General features: G+C 50.8%; 1 protein-coding gene across 4 annotated transcripts; it reads right to left on the bottom strand.

Annotated features, from left to right (window-relative positions):
• Nucleotides 1-4371: 4371 nt before the first annotated feature.
• Nucleotides 4372-14363, bottom strand: MEIOSIN (meiosis initiator). Of its 4 annotated transcripts, XM_073642113.1 has the most exons (14): nucleotides 14222-14333; nucleotides 12376-12440; nucleotides 12171-12276; nucleotides 11432-11507; nucleotides 7544-7637; nucleotides 7220-7315; nucleotides 6977-7019; nucleotides 6812-6903; nucleotides 5963-6049; nucleotides 5820-5869; nucleotides 5487-5687; nucleotides 5237-5406; nucleotides 5078-5167; nucleotides 4372-4655 (listed from the first exon to the last, which is right to left on the bottom strand). In XM_073642113.1, exons 3-14 carry the CDS (start codon nucleotides 12194-12196, stop codon nucleotides 4505-4507), a joined length of 1176 nt encoding a protein of 391 aa, XP_073498214.1. In that variant the 5' UTR covers nucleotides 12197-12276; nucleotides 12376-12440; nucleotides 14222-14333; the 3' UTR covers nucleotides 4372-4504. The 4 variants fall into 4 exon arrangements, with proteins under 4 accessions (XP_073498214.1, XP_073498215.1, XP_073498213.1 ...); XM_073642114.1 differs by lacking the exon at nucleotides 12171-12276 and having other exon boundaries at nucleotides 14222-14332; XM_073642112.1 differs by lacking the exons at nucleotides 12171-12276; nucleotides 12376-12440 and having other exon boundaries at nucleotides 14222-14363.
• Nucleotides 14364-16026: the final 1663 nt, after the last annotated feature.

Here is a 16026-nt window from a genome sequence, read left to right as displayed (position 1 = left end):
AGGGTCTGTGGGGTGTTCCCGGTACATGGAGGGTCTGTGGGGTGTTCCCGGTACATGGAGGGTCTGTGGGGTGTTCCCGGTACATGGAGGGTCTGTGGGGTGTTCCCGGTACATGGAGGGTCTGTGGGGTGTTCCCGGTACATGGAGGGTCTGTGGGGTGTTCCCGGTACATGGAGGGTCTGTGGGGTGTTCCCGGTACATGGAGGGTCTGTGGGGTGTTCCCGGTACATGGAGGGTCTGTGGGGTGTTCCCGGTACATGGAGGGTCTGTGGGGTGTTCCCGGTACATGGAGGGTCTGTGGGGTGTTCCCGGTACATGGAGGGTCTGTGGGGTGTTCCCGGTACATGGAGGGTCTGTGGGGTGTTCCCGGTAGACGGAGGGTCTGTGGGGTGTTCCCGGTAGACGGAGGGTCTGTGGGGTGTTCCCGGTAGACGGAGGGTCTGTTGGGTGTCCTCGGTAGACGGAGGGTCTGTGGGGTGTTCCCGGTCGACGGAGGGTCTGTGGGGTGTTCCCGGTCGACGGAGGGTCTGTGGGGTGTTCCCGGTCGACGGAGGGTCTGTGGGGTGTTCCCGGTCGACGGAGGGTCTGTGGGGTGTTCCCGGTCGACGGAGGGTCTGTGGGGTGTTCCCGGTCGACGGAGGGTCTGTGGGGTGTTCCCGGTAGACGGAGGGTCTGTGGGGTGTCCCCTGTATAACAATGTTTGGCCCTGCGATGGAGCGATGCACAGCGTCCTGATCTGATGAATGGCTTTCTTTCGTGGACGGCCGGGATGTGGCCTGGTGAACCGATGGCACCGGGAAGAAAACAAGCGGCTGCGATCTTCTGCAGGGATCATGTGGATGTGACTCGTCCTGCCCCGACGGCAGCGGCAGGATGATAATGGCGGCGCCTCTACCATCAGTGAATGGCCGGTCAGGAGTGAGGAACACGATGAGATGGAGGTGATGACTTGTCCTCGGATCTCGGCCCGATCATCTGTGGGCTGTGCTGGAGAACAAGTCGGCTGCACGGAGCAGCGCGCAGGACATATAATGGTGCCGCCTGACCGGGGAGCGGTGACCGCCATACATGCAATAGGGCCGAGCACCCGCCGGCTGCAGCGCTCATGTGACATCACCCGCCAGGACAGAATATATATATATTTTACTTTCAGGCCACTATGGGCCCAAAATAAAACAAGAAAGTGTTGATGAGCCTCATTGTTGTGTAACTTGGCAGCCGGACCACATGCAGCGGACACCGCCTCAGAACCAGGCGAGCTGTGACGCGACAGTGGGCGAGTCCCACTGTACAGGAGAGTGGGTGTGGTCTGTAGTGTAAAGTGGGCGTGGTTTAGTGATTCGAAAAATGTCATTTACAGATAACAATAGTGGGCGTGGTCAACTGAGGACAAATGCACTGGGTGTGGTCAGTTAATGAGGGTGTGGCTAACAGATTGTAAGAGTGTGCGTAGTCAGCAGTGAATGTAGGAGTGGGTGTGGTTACATGTGAATATAATGAGCGTAGGCGGGGTTATGTCTGGGAGTGGGTGTGGTCAGCAGTGACTGTAGGAGTGGGTGTGGTTACATGTGAATATAATGAGCGTAGGCAGGGTTATGTCTGAGTGGGTGTGGTCAGCAGTGACTCTAGGAGTGGGTGTGGTTACATGTGAATATAATGAGCGTAGGCGGGGTTATGTCTGAGTGGGTGTGGTCAGCAGTGAATGTAGGAGTGGGTGTGGTTACATGTGAATATAATGAGCGTAGGCGGGGTTATGTCTGGGAGTGGGAGTGGTCAGCAGTGAATGTAGGAGTGGGTGTGGTTACATGTGAATATAATGAGCGTAGGCGGGGTTATGTCTGAGTGGGTGTGGTCAGCAGTGACTGTAGGAGTGGGTGTGGTTACATGTGAATATAATGAGTGTAGGCGGGGTTATGTCTGAGTGGGTGTGGTCAGCAGTGAATGTAGGAGTGGGTGTGGTTACATGTGAATATAATGAGCGTAGGCGGGGTTATGTCTGGGAGTGGGTGTGGTCAGCAGTGACTCTAGGAGTGGTTACATGTGAATATAATGAGCGTAGGCGGGGTTATGTCTGGGAGTGGGTGTGGTCAGCAGTGACTCTAGGAGTGGGTGTGGTTACATGTGAATATAATGAGTGTAGGCGGGGTTATGTCTGAGTGGGTGTGGTCAGCAGTGAATGTAGGAGTGGGTGTGGTTACATGTGAATATAATGAGCGTAGGCGGGGTTATGTCTGGGAGTGGGTGTGGTCAGCAGTGACTGTAGGAGTGGGTGTGGTTACATGTGAATATAATGAGCGTAGGCGGGGTTATGTCTGGGAGTGGGTGTGGTCAGCAGTGAATGTAGGAGTGGGTGTGGTTACATGTGAATATAATGAGCGTAGGCGGGGTTATGTCTGGGAGTGGGTGTGGTCAGCAGTGACTAGGAGTGGGTGTGGTTACATGTGAACATAATGAGCGTAGGCGGGGTTATGTCTGAGTGGGTGTGGTCAGCAGTGAATGTAGGAGTGGGTGTGGTTACATGTGAATATAATGAGCGTAGGCGGGGTTATGTCTGAGTGGGCGTGGTCAGCAGTGACTGTAGGAGTGGGTGTGGTTACATGTGAATATAATGAGCGTAGGCGGGGTTATGTCTGGGAGTGGGAGTCGTCAGCAGTGAATGTAGGAGTGGGTGTGGTTACATGTGAATATAATGAGTGTAGGCGGGGTTATGTCTGAGTGGGTGTGGTCAGCAGTGAATGTAGGAGTGGGTGTGGTTACATGTGAATATAATGAGTGTAGGCGGGGTTATGTCTGAGTGGGTGTGGTCAGCAGTGAATGTAGGAGTGGGTGTGGTTACATGTGAACATAATGAGCGTAGGCGGGGTTATGTCTGAGTGGGTGTGGTCAGCAGTGACTGTAGGAGTGGGTGTGGTTACATGTGAATATAATAATGAGTGTAGGCGGGGTTATGTCTGAGTGGGTGTGGTCAGCAGTGACTGTAGGAGTGGGTGTGGTTACATGTGAATATAATGAGTGTAGGCGGGGTTATGTCTGAGTGGGTGTGGTCAGCAGTGACTGTAGGAGTGGGTGTGGTTACATGTGAATATAATGAGCGTAGGCAGGGTTATGTCTGAGTGGGTGTGGTCAGCAGTGACTGTAGGAGTGGGTGTGGTTACATGTGAATATAATGAGCGTAGGCGGGGTTATGTCTGGGAGTGGGTGTGGTCAGCAGTGACTGTAGGAGTGGGTGTGGTTACATGTGAATATAATGAGCATAGGCAGGGTTATGTCTGAGTGGGTGTGGTCAGCAGTGACTGTAGGAGTGGGTGTGGTTACATGTGAATATAATGAGCGTAGGCGGGGTTATGTCTGGGAGTGGGTGTGGTCAGCAGTGACTGTAGGAGTGGGTGTGGTTACATGTGAATATAATAAGCCTAGGCGGGGTTATGTCTGAGTGGGTGTGGTCAGCAGTGACTAGGAGTGGGTGTGGTTACATGTGAATATAATGAGCGTAGGCGGGGTTATGTGTGGGAGTGGTCAGCAGTGAATGTAGGAGTGGGTGTGGTTACATGTGAATATAATGAGCGTAGGCAGGGTTATGTCTGAGTGGGTGTGGTCAGCAGTGACTGTAGGAGTGGGTGTGGTTACATGTGAATATAATGAGCGTAGGCGGGGTTATGTCTGAGTGGGAGTGGTCAGCAGTGACTGTAGGAGTGGGTGTGGTTACATGTGAATATAATAAGCGTAGGCAGGATTATGTCTGGGAGTGGTCAGCAGTGACTAGAAGTGGGTGTGGTTACATGTGAATATAATAAGCGTAGGCGGGGTTATGTCTGAGTAGGTGTGGTCAGCAGTGACTATAGGAGTGGGTGTGGTTACATGTGAATATAATAAGCGTAGGCGGCATTATGTCTGGGAGTGGTTGTGGTTACATGTGAATATAATAAGCATAGGCGGAGTTATGCCTGCGTGGGTGTGGTTACATGTGAATATAAGCATAGGCGGAGTTATGCCTGAGGGGGTGTGGTTACATGTGAATATAATAAGCGTAGGCGGGGTTATGCCTGCGTGGGTGTGGTTACATGTGAATATAATAAGCGTGGGCGGGGTTATGCCTGCGTGGGTGTGGTTACATGTGAATATAAGCGTAGGCGGAGTTATGCCTGAGGGGGTGTGGTTACATGTGAATATAAGCGTAGGCGGGGTTATGCCTGCGTGGGTGTGGTTACATGTGAATATAATAAGCGTAGGCGGGGTTATGCCTGCGTGGGTGTGGTTACATGTGAATATAATAAGCGTAGGCGGGATTATGTCTGAGTGGGTGTGGTCAGCAGTGACGTATTTCCTGAGTGGGGTCCTGCCGCTCGGCAGTGATGTTATAATTACAGACCATTAAATATAATCCTGTATTATAGATATAGAGAACTGAACACAACTTTAACAACAATAACAGCTAATATGGGTTACAATGGGGCAATAATATTGGGGTCCTCTGATCCTCAGTGGGCACAACTGGGGGTCCGGGTTACGGCTCCATTACTTCCTGGAATTGAGCCACTTTCTCGGCCAGCAGAACGGACACGGGTTTGGGTGGAGAGACGTTCTCATATGGCAGCCGCGAGGAACCGCTCTTCACCAGACGATCATGGAGCAGACTGAACTGCAGAGCCTTAATGCTGAAAAAGGAGGAGAAAGGGTTAATGAGGAGGAGCCAGTATTAGTATGGAGGATGAGTCATTATTTATAAGGAGGGGCCAGGAGTAATAAGGAGTCATAAATATTAATGAGAAGGAGCCATGATTAATAAGGATAAATTATGAATATTAATAAGGAGCCAGGATTAGTAAGAAGTCATGATTATTAATAAGGAGGAAGACTCATTGTTAATAAGGAGGGGCCAGGATTAATAAGGAGGAGTCATGATTAATAAGGAGGAGTCATTAATATTACTAAGGAGGGGCCAGGATTAGTAAGGAGGAGTCATGATTAATAAGGAGTAGTCATGATTATTAATAAGGAGGAGCCAGGATTAATAAGTAGGAGCTCTGATTATTAATAATAAGGGGCAAGGAATCGTCTTACAGATGTGGTGCCTCACCAATATGGGCGCCTCTCACGGGCCGACATCAGTCTCCACAGCTCTGCCAGCTCTTTAGTTGCGGCTGTCGATGCTTTACCCGGATGAGCACTAAAAAGACAAGATGAAGGTCAGCTCTCGCGTCACTGGCCATGCTGCACCCCCAGACTTCCCCGATACCTCAGGTATGGACGCCGGTTTAATCTGCAGAACATGATGAATCCATTCACACACTTCTTTCTCATCTGCTGCAGATGGGAGAACGTGCGAGGATTCTGTGCGATCGTCTTTCCTGGGTTATGACAGGGGCTCGCCTCTTTCACTATGCTGCAGGGTGTGGAGCAGCGCCCCTGCAAAAAAGCAACACCGATAATAACATCAATACTACTGGGGACCAAAGCGCTCACCCCCACATGTGCCCTAACCTTACCTGCAGCCTCCTGGCTTTACTTTTGGGGCCGTGCACTTGAATGCATTTTCTTAATGCCGATCCTGCGGGGCCCTGAGGGGTAGATTCTGGGTATATGGCCACCGTGTCGTTTTTCTTTTTTGGCAGCTGGGGGCAGGTGTGGCTCTTATCATAGGACAGATAGCTGTGATCCATGGAGAAGGCCGAGGCCACTGCAGAGTCCTAAACACAAAACCATAAAGAATATAATTGCTGCGACAGACCCCAGAAGCCGGGAGGGGTGGGTGCCCTGAGATGACATCTGAGGGAACCCCCGGGGTTTACTTACTAAGTACAAAGTCACCAGAATGTTACCTGAACATCCTCAGACGGCCAAGACATGATGTCCACCTCCTCAAATAAAACTGAAAAAAAAAAATCCCAATATGAGCATTAATCTCCCCCTACAGTCCCCAACCTGTGATATGGCCGCCACTGCCCCAATATACAGTGCTTACCCTGTGGGAGATAATCAACAGGAGAGGACAGGAGCCAAGGGCTGAGCTCCAGAGCTGCAGCTGACGACGACTGTGGGACGCAGGGACCTGCAAAATGGGGGAAAAATGTCATTGCAGACGTCCGGTCCCTACGCTCCCTCCATAGTGACTGGTCCGGCTACCACGCATCCAATATCAGCACCTTTTCCATGCAACATGCAGATATTATCACACATATGTGTCCAAAGACATACTGATAGGGAATGTAGATGGTGAGCCCCAATGGGGACAGCGATGATAATGTATGTAAAGCGCTGCGGAATATGATAGCGCTATATAAAAATAAAAGGTTATTATTATATATTGTAAAGTGTTAAATTGATTGTTAAAACTTGCAGAAAGAACGGACGTGCTGCAGATTTTAAAATTGTCGCCACGTGTCAATTTTCGCATACGTATTTTTCTGCAGCAAATGAATCAGACATTAAAAGGGGTCGTCCACCACTTTTATTTTATTTAAAACAATTGGCCCAATGGTGGTCGTAATATAAAAGGAAGATGTGGTCACCTACCGGACCCCTGATGTTCCTCTTTGTACTGCTGCTCGCCAACCCAGAAGTTTCCTGGCTTCCTACTCTGGCAGAAGATATCAGTTGACCGTTATAGCCAATCAGGAGCCACTGACTGGCTGCAGCGGTCACATGCTATCCAAGCTGAAAGAGAGCAAGGTGACCAGCAAGGGGAGACAAGCAGCAGCGTTGAGATTTTGTACTCCTGGCAAGTTGATTAGGCACAATCTGCACCTTTGAAGGCTTCACAAACTGTCATTTGTTAGGGATTTCCATCAAAGATGTGACCAGAATCACTCACTGGGAGGAGAGCCCGGGGCCACGGACACGAGCCACGGACCGCCATCACCGTTATCCGAGGACGAGGAGGAGATGTACGGGACCAGCATCTGCCTGGAATGAAGCACACCAGTCACAAGCGGAGAGGATTGTGCTACGGGCACAGGGCGATTTATCATGTTCTTACCGAGAGATGTGCTTGGAATTTAGTTTTGGTTTTACATCAGAACCTTAAAGAAAAAATGCTGACGTTACTACTCCCTGCAGAGACCGCACCAATCTTCTGCTCCGCACCCTCTGCTTCCATCGACCCGTCACAATGCATGAGCGCCGATGATGATGAGGACTGATCAGTCTAGTGGATAAACTACCGTACCCCTATAAGTGCTAAGGTGGGAGAGTTATAGAACGGTGCAGACTCTTATCTCACCCCTTGAGCGCCATTTTCTTCGGACCCTCCGGCAAACTTTTCTATGCTTAATGGTGACATCTTCAGAACGTCTCGGGGTCCAAAGCGGCAGGATACCTGCAAGAAAAGAATTAACTGAGCGCTAAGTACCTTCCCTGCCCCCGCTAGTGTCTGCACACCCAATGTCAACCTCACTAACCTGCACCACTCTGGCCACAGAAAGTGGCTACCGCACCAAGCACTCTAATGCCTGACTATCTGAGTGATGACGAGATGATGGGGGTCCATTCCCCCCGTATACACTTACCCCATCTCCTGTACACACATGCCCCTGTTTCCACTTACTCTCGCAGCCACTATGGGGGTCCAGTTTGCTCTGGGTCTCTTGAACTCTGCTTTGCAGTAACTGGATGTAGGAGATGACGTGGAGAATCATCCTCTGAGAATCACAATACAAGACATATAGATCATATATACATTATATTACCTATATATACAGATAGTCCAGACTATATACATCACTAGGAACATATAAATATACATAGAACATCAAGACTCCAATCCAGGCCTCCATTGGTTAATAAATGTGATTTCCATTGATGATTTTTGTGTGATTTTGTTGTCAGCACATTCAGCTTTCTACAGAACAAAGTATTCAATGAGAAGATTTCATTCCTTCAGATCTAGGATGGGTTATTTCAGTGTTCCCTTTATTTTTTTTGAGCAGTGTATATATCATACACTGTATACATCGCCATACACAATATATGCTGTCCTGTGTAAAAGTTTTAGGCAGCTGTAAAACAAATGCTGCACAGTAAGAAGCTTCCAAAATAGAAGAGTTAAAGAGGTTGTCCACTACAATAAATAATGCCCCCATCGATTTAAAGGGAAGGTGACGCGATTTTTAATTTTTTGTGTTAATAATTATTGATTATATAACCAATTATTTTTAATACATTAAAATTAAATTTACCACTTTATTATTTATTTATTTATTCATTTTTACTTTAGCCACTGGGGGCTGCCAATTTCATTTGGTGGGTGTGTAAGAGCCTAAGAAGGACTCTTATGGCAGCTCTGGGCATAAGAGACTGCGGTGACGGCGACCGCATCTCTAACATTGAGCCCGCTCCTCCTACCTCTTAGGTGTGACCTGGGCACGACCCCTTGGGCTGTCCAGGTCGCAGCTGTGGGAGGATATTGCAGCCATCTTTGTGGAGACCGCAGGGTAAGCTGCACATTCCCCGTCATCGCACGCACTGCAGGACGTCCGTCGCCTCCATCATCAGTATCTGGTGACTGCTTGTTGCCTCCATCACTTCTTCTCGTGGCTTGTACACAGGTTATGAAGGATTTTGGCAGGGGGTTATTCCAAACATCTTGGAGAACTGAGCCAAAATCTTGTGTATAAGGCACAAGATACCGATACTGGCCATGACCAGACACTGATGATGGAGGCAGCGGGCAGTCACCAGATACTGATGATGGAGGTGACGGGCGGTCACCAGATACTGATGATGGAGGTGACGGGCGGTCACCAGATACTGATGATAGAGGTAACGGGTGGTCGCCAGATACTGATGATGGAGGCGACGGGCGGTCACCAGATACTGATGATGGAGGTGACGGGCGGTCACCAGATACTGATGATGGAGGTGACGGGCGGTCACTAGATACTGATGATAGAGGTGACGGGTGGTCACCAGACACTGATGATGGAGGCAGCGGGCAGTCACAAGATACTGATGATAGAGGCGATGGGTGGTCACCAGATACTGATGATGGAGGTGATGAGCGGTCACCAGATACTGATGATGGAGGTGACGGGCGGTCACTAGATACTGATGATAGAGGTGACGGGTGGTCACCAGACACTGATGATGGAGGCAGCGGGCAGTCACCAGATACTGATGATAGAGGCGATGGGTGGTCACCAGATACTGATGATGGAGGTGACGGGCGGTCACCAGATACTGATGATAGGGGTGACGGGTGGTCACCAGATACTGATGATGGAGGCGACGGGCAGTCACCAGATACTGATGATGGAGGCGACGGGCGTCACCAGATACTGATGATGGAGGCGACGAGCGGTCACCAGATACTGATGAGAGGTGACGGGTGGTCACCAGATACTGATGATGGAGGCGACATGCGGTCACCAGATACTGATGATGGAGGCGATGGGCGGTCACCAGATACTGATGACGGAGGCGACGGGCGGTCACCAGATACTGATGACGGAGGTGACGGGCGGTCACATGATACTGATGATGGAGGCGATGGGCGGTCACCAGATACTGATGATAGAGGTGATGGGTGGTCACCAGATACTGATGATAGAGGTGACGGGTGGTCACCAGATACTGATGATGGAGGCGACATGCGGTCACCAGATACTGATGATGGAGGCGATGGGCGGTCACCAGATACTGATGACGGAGGCGACGGGCGGTCACCAGATACTGATGACGGAGGTGACGGGCGGTCACATGATACTGATGATGGAGGCGATGGGCGGTCACCAGATACTGATGATAGAGGTGACGGGTGGTCACCAGATACTGATGATGGAGGCGACATGCGGTCACCAGATACTGATGACGGAGGCGACGGGCGGTCACCAGATACTGATGACGGAGGTGACGGGCGGTCACATGATACTGATGATGGAGGTGATGGGCGGTCACCAGATACTGATGATGGAGGCCACGGGCGGTCACCAGATACTGATGACGGAGGCGACGGGCGGTCACCAGATACTGATGATGGAGGTGATGGGCGATCACATGATACTGATGATGGAGACGACGGGCGGTCACAAGATAACGATGATGGAGGCGACGGGCGGTCACCAGATACTGATGATGGAGGCGACGGGCGATCACCAGATACTGATGATGGAGGCGACGGGCAGTCACTAGATACTGATGATGGAGGCGACGGGCGGTCACTAGATACTGATGATGGAGGCGACGGGCGGTCACCAGATACTGATGATGGAGGTGATGGGCGGTCACATGATACTGATGATGGAGGTGATGGGCGGTCACATGATACTGATGATGGAGACGACGGGCGGTCACAAGATAACGATGATGGAGGCGACGGGCGGTCACCAGATACTGATGATGGAGACGACGGGCGATCACCAGATACTGATGATGGAGGCGACGGGCAGTCACTAGATACTGATGATGGAGGCGACGGGCGGTCACTAGATACTGATGATGGAGGCGACGGGAGGTCACTAGATACTGATGATGGAGGTGACGGGCGGTCACATGATACTGATGATGGAGGCGACGGGCGGTCACATGATACTGATGATGGAGGCGACGGGCGGTCACTAGATACTGATGATGGAGGGGACGGGCGGTCACATGATACTGATGATAGAGGTGACGGGTGGTCACCAGATACAGATGATCGAGGTGACGGGCGGTCACCAGATACTGATGACGGAGGTGACGGGCGGTCACATGATACTGATGACGGAGGTGACGGGCGGTCACATGATACTGATGATGGAGGCGACGGGCGGTCACCAGATACTGATGATGGAGGCGACGGGCGGTCACCAGATACTGATGATGGAGGCGACGGGCGGTCACCAGATACTGATGATGGAGGCGACGGGCGGTCACCAGATACTGATGAGGGAAGAGACGGGCGGTCACCAGATACTGATGGGATTTACATTTCTCTTTTCTTCATTAATTTTGCATTTTGTTATTAGATAGAAATAATCTATTATCACTTCTATGTATGAAGCTTCTTCCTCTGCAGCATTTTTTCTCCACCTGCCTAACACTTTTGCACAGCACTGTATACCACCACCTGGACCATATACATTATATGGGCATCTCCACAAGCTTTTAATACCCATGCCTGCACTTTACAGTTTTGATGACATGTTCGGGTTCCTTCTTCAGGTGTCTTCTGGATATTGAGGACGTCAACGACAAAAATCAGAAGGAGCCGAGCACTTCACCTAAACCGTAACGTAGAGACGCAGCATTCCTCATTGTGTGACCCTCTATAATATACCCCCCCCCCATACATCTCCTGTCCCCTAAATCATTACACCAACAAAAAACCTTACAACTCTGGATGTGACTGGAGAATAAGACATTTAGAACTGTGACTGCAGCTCCGGATGTGACTGGAGATGTAACTCGGGATCATTATGTTGCGGTACAAACGCCGCACTATGTCCTATAGACAGACCTGGAATCCGCGCTCTTTCCACTGACTACCGGGAAGTGCCATCACCAGCTCCTCCATTTCCACGAATTGTCTGGCCCTTAAAGGGAAAAACACACTAATTACTCCTGTGTACGGGATGATAGCTAGGGAGGTGGTCGGATGCCTGGTGTAGCATTGTGGACCTGTGGTTCTCAGCGTGTGTCTAGGGGGGACGCGACGTCCAGGCTACGATATTATGACAAAAGTGGACACAACTACTGTAGATTATAGAGTGAAATGCCACAAATCTGAGCGGAAAATGACAGAGGAAGGAATGAGCGGGGCTCCTGCCGTGTCCATACGTGGCTGCATCTGTATACGTGATTACATATCAATATGATGCTCCTCATACACCCAGCGCTGGGGCTTATTCACATATCACTATTTTGTTTCATTTTCTAGTTCAAATCTTTCAAAGTGCAAAATAAATGGCAGCAAGGAGACCCCCGACAATGTCATGAGGCATCAGGGGGTTTTCCACTCTAAACCCCTGGTATAAGAATGCAGATTTCCAGTATAACAAATCATATGTAGACCCCTGGTAAAAGGGTGTAGATCCCAGTATAACAAAGCGTAAACCCCCCATATAAGGCTATGTTTACACGTTGCTTTTTTTAAGCAAATTTTTACCTGCGTTTTACAGTACCAGCAAAGTCTCAGAGATTTCAGAAATCTCATGCACACAGCTTGGTTGTTTTGTCCTTAGTATTTTGCGAAATACCTTTTTTTCTTTGCAAACTGCAGCATGTCACTTCTTTCAGCATTTTTCACTCATTGAAAGCAATGGGTAGTGGAAAAAAACGCCGAAAAAATGCTGGTCTCAGGTTCTGGTTAAGGAAAGTTGAATTAGGTTTTTTTTGCACTAAACTTTATCAGCATGCACAAGAGACAGATGAACTGAAAACACAGAAAAAAAAACAACCTACAGCAATAACTCAGGAAAACTTGCTTTTTTGAGGCAGAGTCTTCACTGTCAAGAGAGCAGGTTTTGCTACAGAAAAAAAAAAAACACAGCAAAAATGCAACATGTGAACATAGCCTAAAAGTGTAGGCACAATTTATTAGTGTAGAACCCCAGTATAGGATTGTAAACCCCCTTGTATAAGAGTGTAGACCCTGGATATAATAGAGAGTACAGATCCCCGGAATAAGGGTGTAGACCCCGGTTATAGCATAGTGTAGGCCCCCAGTATAACAGAGTGTAGACCCCAGTATAACAGAGTGTAGACCCCAGTATTGGAGTGTAGGCCCCCAGTATAGGAGTGTAGCCTCCCAGTATTGGGGTGTAGACCCCCAGTATAACAGAGTGGAGACCCGCAGTACAGGATTGGAGACCCCCAGTATTGGAGTGCAAACCCCCAGTATAGGAGTGTAGACCCCCAGTATAGGAGTGTTGACCCCAAGTATAACAGACTGTAGACCCCCAGTACAGGAGTGTAGACACCCAGTATAACAGAGTGTAGACCCCTAGTAAAGCAGTGTAGACCCCCAGTATTGGAGTGTAGACGCCCAGAATAACAGAATGTAGACACCCAGTATAACAAAGTGTAGACCCCCAATACAGGAGTGTAGACCCCCAGTATTGGAGTGCAGCCCTCCAGTATAACAAAGTGTAGACCCCCAGTACAGGAGGCTAGACTCCCAGCATAAGAGTGTAGCCCCCCAGTATAAGAGTGTAGACCCCCAGTACAGGAGTGTAGACCCCCAGTATAGGAGTGTAGCCCCCAGTATAGGAGTGTAGCCCACCAGTATAGGCGTGTAGACCCCCAGTACAGGAGTGTAGACACCCAGTATAACAGAGTGTAGACCCCCAGTAAAGCAGTGTAGACCCCCAGTATTGGAGTGTAGATGCCCAGTATAACAGAATGTAGACCCCCAGTATAACAGAGTGTAGACCCCCAGTACAGGTGTATAGACCCCCAGTACAGGAGTGTAGACCCCCAGTATAACAGAGTGTAGACCCGCAGTATTGGAGTGTAGACGCCCAGAATAACAGAATGTAGACACCCAGTATAACAAAGTGTAGACCCCCAATACAGGAGTGTAGACCCCCAGTATTGGAGTGCAGCCCTCCAGTATAACAAAGTGTAGACCCCCAGTACTGGAGGCTAGACTCCCAGCATAAGAGTGTAGCCCCCCAGTATAAGAGTGTAGCCCCCCAGTATAGGAGTGTAGCCCCCAGTATAGGAGTGTAGCCCACCAGTACAGGAGTGTAGACCCCCAGTATTGGAGTGTAGACCCCCAGTATAACAAACTGTAGACACCCAGTATAACAGAGTGTAGACCCCCAGTACAGGAGTGTAGACCCACAGTACAGGAGTGTGGACCCCCAGTACAGGAGTGTGGACCCCCAGTACAGGAGTTTAGACCCCCAGTATTGGAGTGCAGACCTCCAGTATAACAAAGTGTAGACCCCCAGTACAGGAGGCTAGACTCCCAGCATAGGAGTGTAGACCCCCAGTATAGGAGTGTAGACCCCCTGTATAGGAGTGTAGACCCCCAGTATAGGAGTGTAGCCCCCTACATTGGAGTGTAGACCCCAGTATAGGAGTGTAGACCGCCAGTACAGGAGTGTAGACCCCCAGTACAGGAGTGTAGAACCCCTGTATTGGAGAGTAGTTCCCCGGTTTGTACAACAATGGGGTGAGCTGTGGTGTGAGGTGATTTCTATGAACCATCACCCGCGGCTCCCTCAGCGTCATTTATGTAATAACGGATATCGCTGCTGACAGGAGGACGGCGACCGGAAGTGCAGCCCCCCACGTCACCCACCTCCCCCGCGGAGCTCGGTCCCTCACCGCCGCCGGCTCCGTCATATTCCGGGAGGACAGAGACTGAGAGCAGCGCGCCGGAGGCGGGGCTTCTACTACAGCTCCGCCCACACAGCTGCCTGCCTCCACCTCAAAATCAGGCGGGAAAGCAGTCCTGTCACGTGACTGCTGACGTCAGCCGGTCTCTGGGGAACAGTCAGTTGTCCTGGCAACGCCTTGTCCTGTGTTCCGGGGAGTTGTAGTTCTACAGGATAAGAGCTGAGCCGTCCTGACAGCAGCCATAGCCGCACAGCCAGCACAGGACTGCGGGTATCAGGGGCGCAGGCGCCGGTGTCACAGGTGGCTTGGACCTTGTGTTAGGTTTAGTTCTAGGCCTGGGCCCAGTGTTAGGTTTAGGTCTAAGCCTGGGACCAGTGTTAGGTTTAGGTCCAGGCCTGGGCCTAGTGTTAGGTTTAGGTCCAAGCTTGGGCCTTGTGTTAGGTTTAGGTCTAGGCCTGGGCCCAGTGTTAGGTTTAGGTCCAGGCCTGGGCCCAGTGTTAGGTTTAGGTCTAGGCCTGGGACCAGTGTTAGGTTTAGGTCCAGGCCTGGGCCTAGTGTTAGGTTTAGGTCCAAGCTTGGGCCTTGTGTTAGGTTTAGTTCTAGGCCTGGGCCCAGTGTTAGGTTTAGGTCCAGGCCTGGGCCCAGTGTTAGGTTTAGGTCTAGGCCTGGGCCCAGTGTTAGGTTTAGGTCCAGGCCTGGGCCTAGTGTTAGGTTTAGGTCTAGGCCTGGGCCCAGTGTTAGGTTTAGGTCTAGGCTTAGGACCAGTGTTAGGTTTAGGGCCTGGGCCTAGTGTTAGGTCTAGGCCTGGGACCAGTGTTAGGTTTAGGTCCAGGCCTGGGACCAGTGTTAGGTTTAGGTCTAGGCCTGGGCCCAGTGTTAGGTTTAGGTCCAGGCCTGGGACCAGTGTTAGGTCTAGGCCTGGGCCCAGTGTTAGGTTTAGGTCCAGGCCTGGGCCCAGTGTTAGGTTTAGGTCTAGGCCTGGGCCCAGTGTTAGGTTTAGGTCTAGGCCTGGGCACAGTGTTAGGTTTAGGTCCAGGCCTGGGCCCAGTGTTAGGTTTAGGTCCAGGCCTGGGCCCAGTGTTAAGTTTAGGTCTAGGCCTGGGCCCAGTGTTAGGTTTAGGTCCAGGCCTGGGCCTAGTGTTAGGCCTGGGCCCAGTGTTAGGTTTAGGTCCAGGCCTGGGACCAGTGTTAGGTTTAGGCCTGGGCCCATTGTTAGGTTTAGGTCTAGGCTTGGGCCCAGTGTTAGGTTTAGGGCCTGGGCCTAGTGTTAGGTCTAGGCCCGGGCCCAGTGTTAGGTTTAGGTCCAGGCCTGGGACCAGTGTTAGGTTTAGGTCTAGGCCTGGGCCCAGTGTTAGGTTTAGGTCTATAGGCTTGGGCCCAGTGTTAGGCCTAGGCCCAGTGTTAGGTTTAGGTCTATAGGCCTGGGCCCAGTTTTAGGTTTAGGTCTAGGCTTGGGCCTTGTGTTAGGTTTAGGTCTAGGCTTGGGCCTTGTGTTAGGTTTAGGTCCAGGCTTGGGCCTTGTGCTAGGTTTAGTTCTAGGCCTGGGCCCAGTGTTAGGTTTAGGTCTAGGCCTGGGCCCAGTGTTAGGTTTAGGTTCAGGCCTGGAACCAGTGTTAGGTTTTGGTCCAGGCCTGGGCCTAGTGTTAGGCCTGGGCCCAGTGTTAGGTTTAGGTCCAGGCCTGGGACCAGTGTTAGGTTTAGGTCTAGGCCTGGGCCCACTGTTAGGTTTAGGTCTAGGCTTGGGCCCAGTGTTAGGTTTAGGGCCTG

This window comes from Phyllobates terribilis, unplaced genomic scaffold, assembly GCF_046119375.1.
Source record: "Phyllobates terribilis strain yellow unplaced genomic scaffold, ASM4611937v1 Scaffold_7__3_contigs__length_470593459, whole genome shotgun sequence".
Lineage (NCBI taxonomy): Eukaryota > Metazoa > Chordata > Amphibia > Anura > Dendrobatidae > Phyllobates > Phyllobates terribilis.
Note: the sequence above shows the minus strand (reverse complement) of the source record. Positions and strands in the feature narration are given on the sequence as shown.